General features: G+C 45.2%; 1 protein-coding gene across 3 annotated transcripts; it reads left to right on the top strand.

Annotated features, from left to right (window-relative positions):
• The first annotated feature begins 21 nt into the window (after positions 1-21).
• Positions 22-19,417, top strand: bgna (biglycan a). Of its 3 annotated transcripts, XM_064299753.1 has the most exons (9): positions 22-275; positions 2,288-2,376; positions 11,923-12,194; positions 14,338-14,450; positions 15,042-15,255; positions 15,910-16,020; positions 16,284-16,377; positions 17,381-17,519; positions 17,922-19,417. In XM_064299753.1, the coding sequence occupies exons 3-9, from the start codon at positions 11,945-11,947 to the stop codon at positions 18,117-18,119; spliced, it is 1,119 nt and encodes a 372-aa protein (XP_064155823.1). In that variant the 5' UTR covers positions 22-275; positions 2,288-2,376; positions 11,923-11,944; the 3' UTR covers positions 18,120-19,417. The 3 variants fall into 3 exon arrangements, with proteins under 3 accessions (XP_064155823.1, XP_064155822.1, XP_064155824.1); XM_064299752.1 differs by lacking the exon at positions 2,288-2,376 and having other exon boundaries at positions 23-275; XM_064299754.1 differs by lacking the exons at positions 22-275; positions 2,288-2,376 and adding an exon at positions 7,107-7,173.
• The last annotated feature ends 1,021 nt before the right edge of the window (positions 19,418-20,438 follow it).

The raw sequence follows: 20,438 nt of genomic DNA, 5'->3' as shown, positions 1-20,438 counted from the left end.
CTTGACTTTAAATATGTCTTTTTAAAAAACCCTTGACACTCGCGGTATTTCCGTGGTATGCAAAAGCAGGTTAGGGCTCCCGTTCCGCTGGCAGAAAGGGGCTCGTAGGAGACGACGCCAAGGGGCACCACCAGTACATCTTAAGGTGCAAAGATAATACATTTAAATAAGTAAACATAAAAGGACAGGTTGAAACGAAATAACATCTTCAAAGAAAAACACCCAAAACTTGCAGTCCACGTCAATCCGGGAAATTCTTGAAATTCTGCAAAAAGGTAGGTTTGTAGATATATTTGTATATTTTTGCAGAAATTCAGCCTTTGCAGAGCTAATTTTCTTTACTACTAATTTGATGTAACCTCACTACTGTTTAAATTGCATATGCATTTATTTACTTATTTATAAATGTATTTATTTATTTTTGTTGCATCATTACCCCTACTAATGTATATGCAGATTCAAACAAATAGAACGAACGCTAGACGCTGGTTCAGATAATAATAGTTTGGTGTTTAGTAATAAACCTAACTTCCGAGTGTATTTTTAGATGCATTTTAAAACATTTTCCATAATGTATGCAGATGTATTACGACAATAATCTAAATATGCTATGAAATATACCAAACGTTGTTCATTGTATTTACGTCGTTAGATAAAATGGTTTTCAGAGTCTGTTCAGAATTGTTTATTTATTTAATTCAATTGTATTGGCTTCAGTACGTTCATGAAACAAATTAGGCGCAGGGCACAACATCAATTTGTGCACAGCTTGTGCTATACGCTGCAGAAGTATTTTTCTCTAGCCTACTTAAACTTCCGTAGATTAATATTTTACATAGTGTCTGTTATGTGCAGATGACAGTTTATAACGCAATAGCAACTGCGTATAAAGTGTGTGTAATGGGTTGTCATTTTTTGCACCTGATGAAAGTGATAATGGATTCCATTCCTTATGGAAACGGGGTATCAAGGAGTTGGGGGCCGTTTCTTAAAATGTCAAATATGGGTGTGTAGAACACAGCTGCAAAGAGTATGGTATTGGGACAGTTCGATATTTTAAATTACACTGTATATGCATAAAGTATAATTTCCATAATTCCATTGGTTTAAAAGGGCATGTGGTAGTAAATGGTATTTTAATAAATAATGTTAAAAAAGATCTCTGTAAAACCTCCAACCTCATCAAAACAACAGAGGAAGATGGATACTGACTGGTCACTATAAATACCCAGCATGCACGGCAAGAGCTGCTTTCTTTGCACTCATACACTCAGTGTTTATAGAGAATGCCACATCCACAGCTGCACACACACACACACATTCCAGTACACTACCACATGGCCCTCTGTTTCAGTCTCTCCTTTGAGGGACCAAAGGCACCAAATTATAGGCGAGTGTTTCCATCCTCTGGGTCCCTGAGTCCCTAACCCTGCTGACATGAGTCCCATGAGCCCTGGTACACCAAGCCTGGGTAGACCCCAGCCCTGTAGAGCCCAGCCCTGGGTACAGACACACCAAACCCAGCCCTGGGTACAGACACCAACCCAGCCCTGGGTACAGACACACCAAACCCAGCCCTGAGTACAGACACACCAGCCCAGCCCTGGATACAGACACACCAGCCCTGGGTACAGACACAACAACCCTGGATACAGACACACCAGCCGGACAGACACCAACCGGGGTACAGACACACCACCCAGTCGACCAACAGCCCTGGGTACAGACACCACCTGGTACAGACACCAGCAGCCTGGGACAAAGCAACCCCCGGGTAAGAAGGACATGTACTTAGTTTTCTTCCAGTTTTACTCTCTCATTCAGGCCTCTGGCCTACAGCTGTCCTGTAATTGTTGAAAAAATGGTAGGGAAAAGTTTTTGGAGAAAACGGGGTTGGTAGGGGAATATTTATTTATACATTGTCATTGCTTAGTGGGTTGCCAGGTTTTGTCCAGTGAAGATGTTCCAGGAGATTTTCAGAATGCTCTCTGGTATGTGCATCAGAGACGTTAGCTGTGTGAAAGTGATGCTTGAAATTGGCACTGGGTCCTAGCCTTCTTGCGGTTAAGGGTGAGGAGTGTGTTTCTATACGGTTTGGGGATGGGTGGGGGGATGGGGTATGCTGGAAGTACATGCCTGGGGGGGGGGAGGCACAGGAGGGGACACGCAGGAGGGGACACGCAGAGATTGTGGTTTCAAAACTGTAGAGTGCAGTTTGTAAGTTTGGAGAAATGAGCAAGAGAGAGCTAGATTTTTTTTTTAAAACCTTCCACCCCCCTCCCCTCAGCACTCCCTCCAAAGGCCCTCCCTCCAAACACATGCACGTGTGCTGATCGGAGTACTGGACAGAGGAGTGCAGCGCATCACATCTCACAGGTATAAAACAAAACACATAATGTTATCATAATGAACATAAACAACAAACATAGCTATAGTTTTTATTTACAGAAATGGGCTATAGCAAGCATGATATCATTGGCAGTGCTGCTGGCTAGGTAGTGGTAGAGTTAGCATTAACTGGCTGCAGTATCAAAGCTTTAAAAAAAGAGAGGAAGTTAGCGATACTGCTCAACCAAACTTTATTTTCAGTTAAATATTTTTGCTGTAGCACATTCCACCCATAACGTTTGTCAACGAATCAGCTGCAAGTAACTAAGCTACCTAGTAAACTCCCAAAAAATTACTCTCATGCGGACACACACATTTGATGAAGCCCATGAAACATCTCAGCTCTCACCATCGCTGAAAAACCAAACTGATGTTTACTCTTCTCTTGTCTCTTGCTCAGTTCAGTTCCTTTTTCAGTTTCTTTTTGGTGAAAACCTTTTCTTCTCCAGTCTTTCTTTTTTGCTTCTTTTAAATCAGTATAAGCCATTGTAGGCAAAGGCGGAACTAGTGATTTGGGCGGATTTTTCTCTGCCATTCTTGTGGTAGTTGTGTAACCTTTCCAGAATATCTCAACCTACTATTTTCCTACTAGCTAGCTAGCGTTAGCACCATCTCTGCAGTATCTCTGCTCTACTCTCATCTGTGTCGCCCGTGTCCTGCCTGCTCTTGGCTGCTCTGTGAATGCACAACAGGATTGACAGGCAGGTGGGGAAGCCTCCTTGCAGAGAGCTGTCCTCCTTGGTTTTTAAGATTAAGATTTTAAGAGCTTTTAATTTATCTGTCGGGATGTGAAGGAAATTTAACCAAATGTGTTTTTTGAAACAAACTTACAGACTTCATCTTTAATGTGTGCATTGTCCTGTTTGTTTCTTATTATGGCAAAGCCTTTGTCATGTGATTGATGTTAGAAAGGTTTCAGGTTTCAGGTTTTTCTGCCAAAGCTTGGGTCTTTGTGTACTTGATGTATTTCCTCAGCTGTTCAGAAAACCTGTCTGAAGCACATTGGTGTCAGATTGAAAGAGATTCGACATTCAGTGCAAGAAACATATCTGACTTTTTGCTTGCAGTGAATACATAAGCTTGCATTAAATTTAGCTGAAAGGTCATTGTGTAGTGTGTGCTAGTGTGTGTGTATGAGTGCTAGTGTGTGTGTGTGTGTGTATTGTGTGTAATGAGCAGTGTACAAGCTGGTATTACTTATAGTTGGACGGCCGGTGCAACTGCCGACCTCATACTCCCCGCATGTTCCCAGCCAAAACCAGGCTTTTCTGGGTATAATTTGATATAATTTAGTAGTTATTTTTGCTTTAAAAAGGCCCCAGTGTGGAGCCGGTTTTAGCTGTCAGTTCCAGCCCATATCCTACAGTGAGTGGTTTTGATTTTAAAAAGAAACCGTATTCTATTTCACGGATGTGACAGCCACTCTTCTGCAGCCAGGACGCGAGCTGTAATTTCTCCCCTGGGGCCGAGGGAATCGTCTCGGTTGTGCCGTCATGGAGCGGCGTTTGGGTTCAGAGTTCACAGGGTCTGATTGGCTGGAGCGGCGTTTGGGTTCAGAGTTCACAGGGTGTGGAACGCTGGAGTGGCGCTTGGGTTCAGAGTTCACAGGGTGTGGAACGCTGGAGTGGTGTTTGGGTTCAGAGTTCACAGGGTGTGGTAGGCTGGAGCGGCGTTTGGGTTCAGAGTTCACAGGGTGTGGTACGCTGGAGTGGTGTTTGGGTTCAGAGTTCACAGGGTGTGGAACGCTGGAGTGGTGTTTGGGTTCAGAGTTCACAGGGTGTGGTACGCTGGAGTGGCGTTTGGGTTCAGAGTTCACAGGGTGTGGAACGCTGGAGTGGTGTTTGGGTTCCGAGTTCACAGGGTCTGATTGGCTGAAGTGGCGTTTGGGTTCAGAGTTCACAGGGTCTAATTGGCTGGAGCGGCATTTGGGTTCAGAGTTCACAGGGTCTGATTGGCTGAAGTGGCGTTTGGGTTCAGAGTTCACAGGGTGTGATTGGCTGGAGTGGCGTTTGGGTTCAGAGTTCACAGGGTGTGATTGGCTGAAGTGGCGTTTGGGTTCAGAGTTCACAGGGTGTGATTGGCTGGAGTGGCGTTTGGGTTCAGAGTTCACAGGGTCTGATTGGCTGAAGTGGCGTTTGGGTTCAGAGTTCACAGGGTCTGATTGGCTGAAGTGGCGTTTGGGTTCAGAGTTCACAGGGTGTGGAACGCTGGAGCGGTGTTTGGGTTCAGAGTTCACAGGGTGTGGAACGCTGGAGTGGTGTTTGGGTTCAGAGTTCACAGGGTGTGGTAGGCTGGAGCAGCGTTTGGGTTCAGAGTTCACAGGGTGTGGAACGCTGGAGTGGTGTTTGGGTTCAGAGTTCACAGGGTGTGGAACGCTGGAGTGGTGTTTGGGTTCAGAGTTCACAGGGTGTGGTACGCTGGAGTGGCGTTTGGGTTCAGAGTTCACAGGGTGTGGAACGCTGGAGTGGTGTTTGGGTTCCGAGTTCACAGGGTCTGATTGGCTGAAGTGGCGTTTGGGTTCAGAGTTCACAGGGTCTGATTGGCTGGAGTGGCATTTGGGTTCAGAGTTCACAGGGTCTGATTGGCTGAAGTGGCGTTTGGGTTCAGAGTTCACAGGGTCTGATAGGCTGGAGTGGCGTTTGGGTTCAGAGTTCACTGGGTCTGATTGGCTGAAGTGGTGTTTGGGTTCAGAGTTCACAGGGTGTGATTGGCTGGAGTGGCGTTTGGGTTCAGAGTTCACAGGGTCTGATTGGCTGGAGTGGCGTTTGGGTTCAGAGTTCACAGGGTCTGATTGGCTGGAGTGGCGTTTGGGTTCAGAGTTCACAGGGTCTGATTGGCTGGAGCGGCATTTGGGTTCAGAGTTCACAGGGTGTGGTATGCTGGAGTGGCGTTTGCGTTCAGAGTTCACAGGGTCTGATTGGCTGGAGTGGCGTTTGGGTTCAGAGTTCACAGGGTGTGATTGGCTGAAGTGGCGTTTGGGTTCAGAGTTCACAGGGTGTGGTAGGCTGGAGCGGCGTTTGGGTTCAGAGTCCACAGGGTCTAATAGGCTGGAGTGGTGTTTGGGTTCAGAGTTCACAGGGTCTGATTGGCTGAAGTGGTGTTTGGGTTCAGAGTTCACAGGGTCTGATTGGCTGGAGCGGCGTTTGGGTTCAGAGTTCACAGGGTGTGATTGGCTGAAGTGGCGTTTGGGTTCAGAGTTCACAGGGTGTGGTAGGCTGGAGTGGCGTTTGGGTTCAGAGTTCACAGGGTCTGATAGGCTGGAGTGGCGTTTGGGTTCAGAGTTCACAGGGTCTGATAGGCTGGAGCGGCGTTTGGGTTCAGAGTTCACAGGGTCTGGTACGCTCGCTGTGAAGCAGCACTTTGTGGAGTGGATCATAAAGGCTGTGTTCAGGTCATACCTTCGCTTGGAATCATTGCCATGTCTTTACCTGTCCTGGCTTCTGCTGGGGGGAAGGAAGGGGGGATGTGGGGGGTGTCTCGGGCACACCAAGGCACCATGTGACTCTGTGGCTGGGACCTGATTGGCTAGTGCCATAGGCTAATGGAAAAATAATGGGAAATTATTCAATTCCCTCATTCAAAATTTAATTTAATCAAATTTGTATTCTGTGTTAAATTTGTATTTTCTTGTTAAAAGGAAGGACTTGTCTTAGGGAAAGACTGATGTACAATGTACAAATCAGCCTTGTATTCCTGTGTGTGCGTTTTCTTCCTGTGGTCTAAACGTTATTGGGGAACTATTTAGGGCTGTGTGTGTGGAGATGCAGTGTGTCGGTCCTGAATTAATGAGCCTAAATGGCTCATTTATCCTGATGAGTGGGAGGGCTGGCTTGGGTCGGTGGGGACTCAATGACTTTTGGGAGCAACAGAAAAACAATATATCTCCCAGCAGGCAACTGGTGCAGTCAAACAAACAAGAATTTTACATTTGAAGCGAACAACAGAATGACAATAATAATTTCTTCTGTTTGCCTTTCTCATATTTACAAGTTGTCTTCCATCTTTGTAGAGGAAAGAAGCAGCTCTCACCTGATTGGCTGTGTGAACTGGTGGGTGTGGCACCATGGTAGCGACCTCCCCCTTTCCAGCTTCCTGTCGAGTTGAGAATTACTGCGTGGTTAAATGATGTGAACTTCAGCTTATAACTACTAAAACAATCTTATTATGATTAATATTACCCCCCCCCCCCCCCAATTCTTATTTTGGGAGGATTACCTCTGGTGTAACTATGACTTAATTTAAGTGGTTTTTCAAAAATCGTCATTCAGTTTGATTTTACTGTTATAAATATCCCTGACACAGTTGCCATGGCTTGTCAGCTACGTTGACTTCTTTTGATGTGGTCGACAACTCTGCTCAGTGCCTTGTCTTGAGAAATAATCTGCGTTTTGCAGGGTATACTTAACATGGCTGCCGCTGCTGTGTAAATACGGGCAGGGCCTGGTTACATGGCCAATCTCCCTTCGGGTTTATTTTAAGAGACCTCGGAAAGCCCTGATTTCGTCTGGGCCTTCCTGACGTTATTCCCTTTTTCCACCCGTCGAGTTTCGTCTTCTAATTCACGAATCCTGCGGTGCGGGCGGATGAGGGGGCGCTGCTGGCCGTAATTGGGTTTAATGTCATGTATCATGGTTGGACGTGGAGACCGATTACGGCAGAGGAAGAGCACTTTGACTCGCGGTCTCCGTGGTTTTACGAAAACCACGTGAAAGAGACGGACAGAGCAAGCCAGTCCAGAGACCGCAGGGACCGAACCCTAAACCCTGCACCCTGCAGGAGGGACAGGTGCACCTCAGAGAGTCTGAACTCCCGACACGCTCGTATATAATTCACGTGTATTTGTTCTGTGTTTCACAGGAAACAGTGTACAGGTTAAAAGTCAACAGTTAGAGTTAGCCATTAAAGTACATCAGCGGAAACCAGCGGTAATGGGGCAGAACAGGGAATGATGATGTGTCTGAAACTTCGCGGCCATACTTTGCCTGCTCTCTCTTTTTAAGCGGGGACGTTTTGTTTCAAAGCGCCCGTCCCATGTGAGTGCTATCTCACCTGAGAAGACACACACAGCTCCTGGAGCTCAGTCCCTCAGTGCTGCTCGCTCTTCGGTGCATACCTGATGTGCGCTGGATGTTTACTCCTGTATTTCAGCCAGTTCTCAAGATTTATACGTAACCCGTGAAGTAAAGTGATCTACGAAGGGCTGACTGTGAAAGTTGTGCCGACTAAACTGTGTGTGTGTGTGTGTGTGTGTGTGCCTGTGTGTACCTGTCTGTAGTCTGTATATGTGTCCACTGTATGTCTTTGCGTATGTGTGTGTTTAGATTGGCAACATTTTTTGGCCAAAATGGTTTGACGTGGATGTAGTGTTTTAGTTAATAACTTATCAAATTATGAAACTGTAGTGTTATAACTATAACTATGTAACTATTATATAACTATAATGTTACCTTGCATATGTGCGTGTGAGTCCTGTGTGTGTTTGAGGGGCTGTTGTGTACTGTGAGATATGTACAGACGGGTGACAAATTAAAGTAAAACTCTGGATAAATGAGTGGAGAAACATAACAAATGCAGATGCTTCGTTACAGGTGTACTGGATGATACAATTAAGCAAGTAACATACTATCATGCTCTGTGGCATGTATAAAAATGCTGAGCAGGCCCAGCTGACCTCGATTTTGGATCAAGATGGCAAGAGGAAAAGATCTAAGTGAGGGTTCATTATTGGGGCATGGATGGCAGGAGCTTCAGTCACAAAGACTGCTTGGGGGGGGGGTGCTGTTGGATTCTGTCGAGGGGGGGGGGGTGGTTCGCTTGGTAAAATCCTTCTTACATTACATTGTTATGAAATGGTAAATGGACTGCATTTATATAGCGCTTTTATCCAAAGCGCTTTACAATTGATGCCTCTCATTCGCCAGAGCATTAGGGGTGAGGTTAGGTGTCTTGTCAAGGACACTTCGACATGCAGGCGGTTTTGAACCTGAAACCCTCCGACTGCCAGACAATCGGTCTTACCTCCTGAGCTATGTCGTCCATTATATCGCAGAACTAGCGGTATAAATTTAAAATGGAATGGCAACAGAACAGAAATGTTCTGTTGCCATTCCATTTTAAATTTATACCGCTAGTTCTGCGATAGGGGATGAATAACGTAATTGCGAAAATAACGTTATTTACCTTAGATAAACATTGGATCATGTGGCCCCCCCTAATGGTCGTGTGGCCACCCCCCCCCCACAACATCCAGCGGTTGTGGCCCTAAACAAGCGCATAGAGCGTTTATGCCACGGGCCGACCCTGACTGCCACTTTATGTCTGTGATAGCTACCCCGCTTGGGCTGCTGTGTGTGTGAGTGACTAACGGACACCGAGGGGCATTTAAATTACTTAAAATGGTGCAGAGCAGCGGGTGCCCGCCCCAGTAATGTGTCAGTTCGAATCTGACCGGCCGCGCGATCATGTTCGCATCCGTGCGAGAGCGGTCGTTCGGCTGCGGCGTGTTTTCGGAACGCGTCCTGCCCTGCGTTGGAGCCGGAGGCGGGTTTTGGGCGGACGGCGGCGATGGCGACCGGAGCTACGGATCTGCGCAGGTCAGATCTCTGGAGCGGCGGGTGCAGCTATCGGGCCCGTGCGGTGCAGTTATGGTGAACCTCAGTGCAGTGATTAGGGCGAGGTGGCGGGAGAGCTCTTCCATTGCCGCGAGCTGACAGCACGTAATTCAGAGAGATTTATTTATAAAGAAACGGTCGCTTATAGAAACCCGCTGCAGCCACACGTCCAAACGGCAGTTTGCGCATTATCGCAGATGAACTCAGGCTCAGTATCGTTTCCTGTTTTTTTCCTATCTACAGATTGGTCTGCCAGCCACTGCGTTTACGTAATGTAATTACTGCCATTTAGCAGATCCTCTTACAGAACTTTCTTGCATTTTTTAAAAACGTAGCTATATATATATACTGCAGTAATTTAGGTGAAGTACCTTGCTGTGGGGTAGAGTTGCAGTGACCTACCTGTGACTTGAACCTGAAGCTGAGGTTGCAAGCCCAGGTCCCCGCCCGTTATGCTCTCCCTGTCCGCTATGCTACACTGCCACTTCCTCTCGCTCTGCAGTCGGCCAGCTGAGCTGCGCAGTCGCTGCGCTGGAGCATCACATGTCACGCACGGCTGCAGCTGCACAGGCTGCATGCAGGCATGTGATTGGCCAGTCCCTGTTGCGTGGTGAAGTAGGGAGTTCCGCGCCAACTGAGCGAGGGCACAGGTAATAATGCACCCCTCCTCCCCGAGGTGCGGCCGGTCAGATGTGTCATTGCACCGGGAGTGCTTTTGCTGGACATGTCAGCAGAGACCCCTACTTCATTCACGTTGAATAAATTCATACTGGTGCCTAGTGCACACTTACAAGTTTACTGTTTCCACGGGATTAAGGGTGATCACATTTCAGTCAGTGGTGACAAGTTTACTGGTTCCATGGGATTAAGGGTGTTTACAGTTAAAAACAAAAACCCTATTTAACCCTATGCTGTTGCTGTCAAAGCACATTTTGTGTAATTTTGGCCTTATAGTTATTGCAGTTTATGTGTGGAAAAGTACTTCCTGGGTTTTTGTCTGCACGCAGAGAAACGTTGTGATGATTGTGTCCTACGGATCACCATCAGCTGTGTAGCATAGCGGCGCCCTCATCACGTGGTGACATCATAATTACATAAACCCTGCAGCGCTCACGTGACTGTGCGAGTATCTGTCCCCTGCACTTAAACCCCACCCACATCCAGCGCACACGTAAACACAGCGCTGCTCCCTCATTCTGCCCTGTCCCTCGTTCCACCCTGTCCCTCTCTCCCTCTCTCCCCCTCTCCCCCTCTCCCTTCTTCTCTTCTGCTGTCTGACGAGCCCATACCATGTGAGGTCCGTCCTGTTTTTCCCATGTTGTTCAGGACTTATGGCCTCTCAGTGACCGTGTTCTAAACCGGTATGCAGGCCGTCGTTCAGGTTTACTGATTAGGAAAGGCTCGCTGTGTTTTTAATTTTGGACTCAGTCTTTCAGTAACTGACATCCTTTCTCCATCTCTCCAACAATTTGAGCAACCCTGACGCTCTTTATATGAGAGCAGTGTGCATGTGTTTGTGTGTATGCATTACATTACATTACATTACAGGCATTTAGCAGACGCTCTTATCCAAAGCGACGTATAACAAGTGCATTAGTCCAAGGTGCAGAGGTGCAAAAGAAACACACTAGAGTGAAGTAAAGATCGTAGTGCCAGAAGTGACCACATAGATCAGGACTCCAACCCTGTAGAGTAACCTGTTCAGCAAACAAACAAACAATCCTTCCAAGTACAAACTAGCACTGAAATCACATTTGCCTAATCAGAATCAGACAAAATGCGACTCTGAATGTATGTGTGTGTGTGTGTGTGTGTGTGCATGTGTCTCTGAATGTTTGTGTGTGTGCATGTGTCTCTGAATGTGTGTGTGTATGTATGTGCGTGTGTGTGTGATAAGAGTGTGTGTAGGTGTGTGTGTGTGCGCATGTGTCTCTGAATGTGTGTGTGTATGTATGTGCATGTGTGTGAGTGTGTGTGTGTGTGCATGTGTCTCTGAATGTGTGTGTGTATGTATGTGCGCGGGTGAGTGTGTGTGTGGGGGGAGGGGGGGTGCAGTTTCCCAGAAGCAGTGTGTGTGTGTGTGCATGTGTCTCTGAATGTGTGTGTGTGTGTATGCATGTGCATGTGTGTGTGTGTAGGGGGTGCAGTTTCCCAGAAGCAGTGTGTGGTTTGAGATCACAGATTACAGAGAGCCTGTGGAGTTGGTTTTTGGTTCCCTTTCTAACTTTGTGCCACGTGTTGGGATACAAAAGCTATACATTCAGTCCATTATTATCTCTAAACTTATTAATATATTTTCCATTATTGTCATCAGAGGCTAATAGGAAATCAGGGGTCACACATAAGTGTTGCAGATAGGTGTTTACCTTCCTGTTCACTGAGCCTGAGTTTACAGTGGACTGGTTTTTATTACTGGTTTTTGGATTTTGTTTAAAACACATCTTCCATTTGAAGGCAATACATTATTGTTTTCATTATTTATATTTCTGACAGAAACTTTCTTTCCTCCCGCATGGACTAGTCTTTGTTTTCACAAGATGATTGGGCATGGTAGATGGGACATTTCTGCCTGAAAGTGTTTTGCTGAAAATACTAATGCAATCCTGAAACCAGACTGCAAGCTCTAAGTCCCAATGCATCCATCAAATTGTGCTAGAATTCTCAGTAAACCTGTCTTGAAGCTTTCATTTTGACTGGGGAATATTTATAATAATACTGCATGTAATTGTTTAAATCACTGAAGAACAGTGATGTTTTATAATGTGTGTCTGTCTCCGCCCTGCAGGTCAGTGTGTGTAAGTGCAGGTTGCCTGTGTGTGATGTTTTATAATGTGCGTCTGTCTCCACCCTGCAGGTCAGTGTGTGTAAGTGCAGGTTGCCTGTGTGTGATGTTTTATAATGTGCGTCTGTCTCCGCCCTGCAGGTCAGTGTGTGTAAGTGTAGCCATGCTGCCCCACTCTGTGCTCCTCCTGCTGCTGTGTGTGACCCGACTGCTTACCCCCTGCCCTGCCCTGCCCTTTGAGCAGAAGGGATTCTGGGACTTTGGGATGGACAGTGACATCGGGGAGCTAATGAAGATGATGAGGGATGAAGAGGAAGGGTCTGCCGTGGAGGAACTGCCCCATCCGAAACACGAGTCCACCTGCCCCTTTGGGTGCCAGTGTCACCTGCGTGTGGTGCAGTGCTCTGACTTGAGTACGTGTGTGAGTGTGTGCATGTGTGTGTGTTTATGTGTGCGTGCGTGTGTGCGTGCGTGCGTGTGTGTGTGTGTCTGTGTGAGTGTGTGTGTATATATGAGTGAGTGGGTGCTTCATTGACATTAAAAGTTAATACTGTGTAACTGAGCAGAAGTCCACCCTACAGTTCAGTGAGTACACAGTAGCCCTGCCACACCCTCCCTTCCACGTGGCTGTGTGGACTCCGAGTCAACTGGCACCACCTTAATTATATACGGGAACGCTAACGCACACTCACACACGCGGAAGCGCATGTGCACACGCTCCTGTGCACACGGACCCTCGCAGAAAAACAACTGCATACATGCATAATACCTAGATGCATACATGGGCACTCAAAAAAGACATATCTACACACAAACAGATGGACAAACTCAGGTAACGCGCACATTTGTGCACAAACACACTCGTGCAGAAAAACGTGCACGTACACACTCAGACACACACACACACACACACACGCACACATACTCGCACGGTGAATTGCAGCAGTGAATTGCCAAGCATTCCCCAAAATTGCAGCCTTTGGAAAAAACTTCACAATTTAAACAGTTGTAAACCTCAAATAGAACTCAGGAAAACAAATGCTTATTTTTCCTCTTTGTTACAAAATGACTCATTTTAGAACTTAACTAAATCAATAAAAAGTTAATTATAATAATCATGCAATAAGTTACAGACACTGTGAACTTAAAAAACAACATATTTTTCATTAGTAAAAATAGTATTTAGTACAATTAGTACAAATAGTATTCATGGCCAACTACCTACTAGCCTACAAATAGTGTAATCTGTGTTACAATATTTTAATTATTTTGATACACTAACATAAATTCAAATCTGATCTCCTGTGAATGAATGTGATTTTATAATACGTGTGCAGATTTTAAAGTGTATGACTCTATTTTCCTTTGAAACTGGTCATTTTCTGCATACTATGTACGGGATGTAAATCATATATGTCACAGTCTTAGAAGCTGGGCCATTTTCTTTGATGCAGGAGAGACTCAGATGCAGACGGTCGTGCTGTATTTATAGACAGAGAGGGCGGAGCCTGTGTTGTTAATTTGAGAGGGAGACGCAGACGTGTCATGGCTGTGTGTGTGGCACGGTCACGGGGCAGCAGGAGGCACGGGTGCGGCTGTGAATCGGGCTCCTGCTGCTCCCGCTGGAGTTCTGTGCCCAGTGCACTGACTCACTGACTCTGAACAGGCTACCCAGTCCAGCCGAATATAAGCCGGAGTGCTGTCCAATCAGAAGACAACGGCAGTGACATCGTCAGTGACATCGTCACGCTTACTTCAGCACGTGTAGCCTTTCTCTTTGTCATATATAGTATAGATAGTCAAACGTCAAGTCTCAGAAGCATACCAGCTTGTCTAGTAATTGCTTCATATGAAAACACAGAGGGTGACATGTCTCCCTTTCTCTCCTTAAAGCTACACGTATGTACACACATTTCTTTTGATTGATAGATTTGGCTAATTGTAACAATATTGCGATTTTGAGCATGCGATTATGAGTGTGTGTAGACATTATGTGGATTGTGAGTATGTCTTTGTGAGGGTGTGCTGACAGTATGGTGATTGTGTCTGTGCACAGACAGTGTGATGATTGTGACTGCACAGACAGTGTGTTGATTGTGACTGCACAGGCTGTATGGTGATTGTGACTGTGCACAGACAGTGTGGTGATTGTGAGTGTGCACAGACAGTATGGTGATTGTGAGTGTGCACAGACAGTATGGTGATTATGACTGTGCAAAGAAGTGTGGTGATTGTGACTGTGCACAGATAGTGTGATGACTGTGACTGCACAGATAGTGTTGTGATTGTGAGTGTGCACAGATAGTGTTGTGATTGTGAGTGTGCACAGACAGTATGGTGATTGTGACTGCACAGACAGTATGGTTATTGTGACTGTGCAAAGAAGTGTGGTGATTGTGACTGTGCACAGACGGTGTGTTGATTGTGACTGCACAGACAGTATAGTGATTGTGACTGCACAGACAGTGTGGTGATTGTGACTGTGCACAGACAATATGGTGATTGTGACTGTGCACAGACAGTGTGGTGATTGTGACTGTGTGTATTCCTGTTCAGGTCTCACTGCTGTCCCGTATGATATCCCCTCCGACACCAGGCTGCTGGATCTGCAGAACAACTACATCACTGAGCTGAGAGAGAATGACTTCAAGGGACTCAGCAACCTCTATGTAAGAGACGAGAAGAGAGAGAGTGAGAGAGAGACTCCCTTCTACTCCCTTCTTCACACCCTTGTACATTCACTCAATTCAATTCAATTCAATTCAAATAAGATTTATTGGCATGACGTTTATATATATACATATTGCCAAGGCATGGGTACAACAAACAATAAACATACACTCCCCTTTGTGTTCACACATTCACACTTCCCTTTGTCCACCTAATTCCATGTCCTCCCTTGTTCAGGTCATTTCTCGCTCTCTCAATAGAGTGTTACAGTGATGATGTCTTTTTGTAGGCACTCTATTCATTGTCATTATCTCTCTCTCTCTTATTGTTTTTTTTTGCTTCTTTTTTGTTGTTGGGGGTGGGTAGGGGTGGCATTTGGGTTTTTATAAATAGGGGGTTGGGGTTGGTTTTTTAGGTAACTGGACAGTTTTTTGTTTCAATCTCTCTCTCTCTCTCTCTCTCTCTCTCTCTCTCTCTCTCTCTCTCTCTCTCTCTCTCTCTCTCTCTCTCTCTCTCTCTCTCTCTCTCTCTCTCTCTCTCTCTCTCTCTCTCTCTCTCTCTCTCTCTCTCTCTCTCTCTCTCTCTCACAGGCCCTGGTTCTGAGGAATAATCAGATCTCCAGGGTCCACCCCCGGGCCTTCGCCCCCCTCCAGCGTATGCAGAAGCTCTACTTCTCCCACAACCACCTGACGGCCGTGCCCAAAAACCTGCCCGCTTCCCTGGAGGAGCTGCGTATCCATGACAACCACATCCGGAAGGTCCCCGAGGGCGCCTTTGGCAACCTGAGGAACATGAACTGCATTGGTTAGGAACCTCGTCACCACTCTTAACCTCCTCTTTATATGCACAGCCCTCCAGAAGTATGGTGACAGTGGTGAACTTTCTTATTTTTGCTGTAAACTAAAGGCATTTCAAAATGAATATGAGACAAAAGTACAGACAACCAGCTTTTATTTCATGCACATATGTTTTACTATATTACAGAAACAGCTGTTTGTGTTGATTCCCCTCATCATCACTCTAACTGTATGTGTCTATACTTGTCATGTCTCTAAATGAATCTCTGCTCCCAGAAGCACTCTGTCCTCCATACTCTGACCTCATCATCCTAACCTCATCATTATCCTAATCTCATCATCACAATAACCTCATCATCACCTTAACCTCATCATCACACTAACCTCATCATCACTCTAACCTCACCATCTCTCTGACCTCATCATCACACTAACCTCATCATCACTCTAAGCTCATCATCCCTCTGACCTCATCATCACTCTTACCTCATCATCACTCTAACCTCATCATCACTCTGACCTCATCATCACTCTGACCTCATCATCATCCTAATCTCATCATCACTTTAACCTCATCATCACTAGAACCTCATCTCTGATTGAGTAAAAAGGTTTAAACATCACACAGAAGTTTTTATTGTGCATGTTTTGTCTTTTGAAGAAATGGGAGGAAACCCTCTTCAGAACAGTGGCTTCGAACCTGGAGCTTTTAAAGGACTCAAGCTGAGCTACCTTCGCATCTCTGAGGCTAAACTGACTGGGGTTCCCAAAGGTACTTTGCTCACCTCCTGGGGCTAAAGGACAGTGGCTCACCCATTTATCCATTTGCTGATTCCCTCATTTATTTATTTATACATCCTCTCTCTGATGGCAACCTTCTGGTACGACATCAACATTCCCCACAACATACACACTGCCTCCACCAAGATAATTACTTGATAATTAGAACATCTGCTGTTAATGATACATTGTCTAGAAAGGTCACTTGTAAAATATAGGTGCCCATTTTTCCTCTCTTTCTGCCTCTCTCCACAGACCTCCCTGAAAGTCTGAATGAGCTTCATTTGGACCACAACCAGATTCAAGCCATAGAGCTGGAGGACTTGAGCCGCTACAGAAACCTGAACAGGCATGTCCGGGTCCAGGTGTACCGTGTTCCATCATGACATGCTAGAGAACCAGGGGAAATACTGTCAAGTGAACCTTAAAATGCCTGTATTAAAAAAATGCCATTTTACCAACCATGTTTTTTGAATCACCCAAGCTGAATTTTACTTCTGACAAAACCTAAAGTCTTGGTATCTGATTATCACTGCCTTCATATTCAAGGCCATGAGTTATGATTAGTCATGAATTATTCATGAATTAATAGATAAAAGGAAACAATGTTTTTTTTTTTACATCTCATGTCTTTTTGGCTTGTACTATGTGGAAAAGGTGAGTTTGGAGTTTTGATTTGTGAATGGCTGCTGTTACAACAGTGACGCCTACAGGAACATTTAGTTTAGAAAGCTGCTTGAAACTGACCGTCTGGTGAGTCTACCAGACTAGTGGTTTAGGAAAAAAGAGGCAAAGCTAAAGAAACATAATTCAGACAGTTAACAGAAATTAAATAATAATAAGAATAAGGTAGCAAAATCCAGAAAATTTATTTTGGTGATTCGGTGAGCAGGAATGTTGAATAACACAGGAAATTCAATCATTTATGTTTTACATTTCTGCATTTAGCATTTCACATACAACCCATTTATGCAGCTGGATATTTACTATAGTAACTCTGGTAGACAGCCTTGCTCTGGGATACAGCAGTGGCACCCCCTCTGGGAATCCAGCCTGCAACGTGATAGGCCCACGTGATAGGCCCAGTTCCATTACATTACTTTACAGGCATTTAGCAGACGCTCCTATCCAGAGCGACTTACACAACTTCTTACATAGCATTTACGTTACACTGAAGCAATGCAGGTTAAGTACCCTGCTCAAGGGTACAACAGCAGTGTCCTGCCCAGGAATCGAACCTGTGACCTTTGGGTTAGAAGAACAGTTCCTTACCCATTATACTACACTGCTGCCTGTATAGTTCCCTGACCAAATCTTTCATGCCCATGTTTGTGTGTGTTTGTGTGCCTCAGACTGGGCCTGGGCTTTAACCATATTCGGAATATTGAAGCCGGCAGTTTGCATTACCTGCCTTACCTGAGAGAACTGCACCTGGACAACAACCGACTCAACAACGTCCCTGCAGGCCTGCCAGAAATGAAGTACCTCCAGGTGAGCTGGGTGGGGTAGCAGGTTAGATTTGGTGGCTGAGGCAGCAAGTAGGTGAGCTGGGCGGGGCTGGTGGTGAGCTGGGCAGAGCAGCTGGTGAGCTGGGTGGGGCAGTCGGTGAGCTGGGTGGGGCTGTCGGTGAGCTGGGCGGGGCTGTCGGTGAGCTGGGCAGAGCAGCTGGTGAGCTGGGTGGGGCAGTCGGTGAGCTGGGCGGGGCTGTCGGTGTGCTGGGCAGGGCAGTTAGTGAGCTGGGCGGGGCTGTCGGTGTGCTGGGTGGGGCAGTCGGTGAGCTGGGTGGGGCAGTCGGTGAGCTGGGTGGGGCAGTCGGTGTGCTGGGTGGGGCAGCCGTTAACAGTTTGTCTTGTGTTCTCTGGCTCCCACTTATTGCGTCTTACCTGGCTGCAGGTGGTGTATCTCCATGCCAACAACATCAGCCGCATCGACATCAACGACTTCTGCCCCCTGGGGTTTGGCATGAAGAGGACTTTCTACAACGGCATCAGTCTCTTCTCCAACCCCATTAACTACTGGGAGGTGCAGCCCGCCACCTTCCGCTGCGTTAGCGACAGCCTCGCCATTCAGTTCGGCAACAACAGGAAGTAGAGGGGGAGGGGGGGAGAGAGAGAGAGAGAGAGAGAGAGAGAGAGAGAGAGAGAGAGAGAGAGAGAGCAGGAAAGAGTGCAAAAGACAGAAGAAAGGGAGGGAGAGCAAAAGACAGAGACAAGCGAGAGAGGAGAAACTAAATTTCCACAATTCAAGGTTTAAAAACACACGTGTCAAGCCTCACAGAGGGAGTATTGGTGATGGAGGAAGAACTAGTGTCTTGTGATTTTTTATCCATTTCTGTGAAATTTACAGAAAAACAGAAACGTGAGGAAATTGGGATGGGGCAGAGATGTTTAACTAAACAAAAATGGGAGGATGTACCAAATGCTCAATGATATGAACAATCAATCAATGATTGTGTTCTGTTATAGAGAGAAAATCATTTTGATTTGTCCAAAGAAATCAGTGGTGTACAACTTATGGTGGCTCCACCAATTATGGGGGTCATGAGAACTTGTGTCCTCTCCATCCTTTAAATAACTTTTTTTAAATGATTATTTTCTTTTGGTCAATGCAGTCATACCCCGTGAAAACTGCATTTGTGATTCCCTGTTCCACCTAATCAAACTGACAACCACACACAACATTCAGAAACTTGTCATTCCAGAAAAGCATTACAGATTTATTCATTTAACAAATTCTGATGCTGTGACACTTTTTTCCCCCATAAACCTTTTAATGAATACTGTTGCTGTTGTGTTCGTTTTTGTCACTGTTGTTATAGTCTTGAAATGATCACCATTGTTATTAGAATTATAAACAGCACAATTGTTATTCATTATTTTGTTATGGCAAAATTTTGCTCATCGAGGAACTCTCATGAAAAGGAGTGCTCGAAAAAAAAGCATTTCATCACTATTACTGTCAGCTTTTCTTAAAGCATTGTGTTTTGGTGAAGCACTTTGAAAATGACTTCATTTTTTATTTTTGCAAACAAATTTATTTCAGAGAGGGGTCCGGGGTAGGGAGTGTCAGCTCCTAGCTGAAGGAATGGAATTAATAGCTAGGCTAACATCCGATGTCCTGGGACTAAGCAGCGAGACTCATCTCCCAGGACTCATTTGCTTTTAAGTACTGCAGAATTGCAGAAAATAATGCCTGACTTGTGCTGTAATGAAAGTAGCAGATACATCTTTTTCATTAATTTGCTGAAAATGCTTTTCCGTTGTGGATGACTGGCTGTACGCTTTTTTATGTTGAGGATCACAGACCTTTCTGCAAACCCTGTACCCTGCCATGTTTTCAATGTTTGTCTTTTCTGTTGCATGTGAAAATAAAGATTCAGCTTCAATTCAGCAGCAGAATGAAGGGATCTGCCTGCTTGGAGAAAGACAAAACAGAACAATGAATACTCTTTAGTGAATGGAATGAGGTTAGAGGTTGTATCCCAGTCTTGATGACATCATTGGATTCCAGACCTATCTTCACACTTAATGTCATTTGTCTAATAGAAGCCAGAGCAAGGTGCTTAAGGATGTTCAGTCATACCAGCCCTCTAGTACGGGCAACATACACTCACATACACATATAAACAATGGCCTGAGATCCCAGTGGACCATAACTGTCCTCGACCACTGTGCACTACCAAAACTACGATTTGCATTTTAAACGTTTTCAACAAATCGTTTAATATTTAGGCAAACATGAAAACAATTTGAATTTTAGACAGGTTTTTTTTTTGCGTTCACTCACTAATTTCCATACTATTCATGAAACATACATACATACAGATATGTGAATAGTAGACCCAACACTGATCAATAATCAGTAAACTTCCAAAACTCCTTGTTCATTTAACTTTCTGAATCTCCAAAGAATATTTAAAATGTGAATGCAATGATAAATCGGTAAACAGAACAGATGACAGTTGCTTGCTGTGTGAACACCCTGGGTTTATGTTGTCATTTGGTACACTCAATTCTTTTTAGGTAGAAAAAAAAAACAAAACGCGATTCATTGGAGATGGGTCGCTGATCACTGCCAATGCCACGAAACATTTAACTTCAACTATTGAGCCCTCTGATTATCAACAGAAACATTTATCTCACTTCTGATTATGAACATTTATTTTATTTATAAATTTTTTGAAAGCAAAACTATTTACCAGAGGTGCGTATGGGAGAAGAAAGTAAGTCCTGCCATGTTTTTCTTCAATTAGTCCTACTTCCTGGCTGACGTATTGTGTTAATTAGCAAGTCCAGGTGACTGGAAAAAAATATTGGGGGGGACTTTTACTTTCTGAACCTGGCTTTCCACCTCTGTTTTACTTTCAGCTTGAATTTATCTTTCAGAAAGGAATGTTTGAATTAATTGTAA

Source organism: Anguilla rostrata, chromosome 11 (genome assembly GCF_018555375.3).
Source record: "Anguilla rostrata isolate EN2019 chromosome 11, ASM1855537v3, whole genome shotgun sequence".
NCBI classification, from domain to species: domain Eukaryota; kingdom Metazoa; phylum Chordata; class Actinopteri; order Anguilliformes; family Anguillidae; genus Anguilla; species Anguilla rostrata.
The sequence above is the reverse complement of the archived record's forward strand: the minus strand, read 5'-3'. Positions and strand labels throughout refer to the sequence as shown.

Excerpts from the sequence above, each read along its gene's own strand:
- bgna (XM_064299753.1), top strand. The coding sequence starts at position 11,945 with ATGCTGCCCCACTCTGTGCTCCTCCTGCTGCTGTGTGTGACCCGACTG. Across the intron at positions 15,256-15,909 it reads GAGGAACATGAACTGCATTG|AAATGGGAGGAAACCCTCTT; the intron begins GTTAGGAACCTC and ends TGTCTTTTGAAG. Across the intron at positions 16,378-17,380 it reads CGCTACAGAAACCTGAACAG|ACTGGGCCTGGGCTTTAACC; the intron begins GCATGTCCGGGT and ends TGTGTGCCTCAG.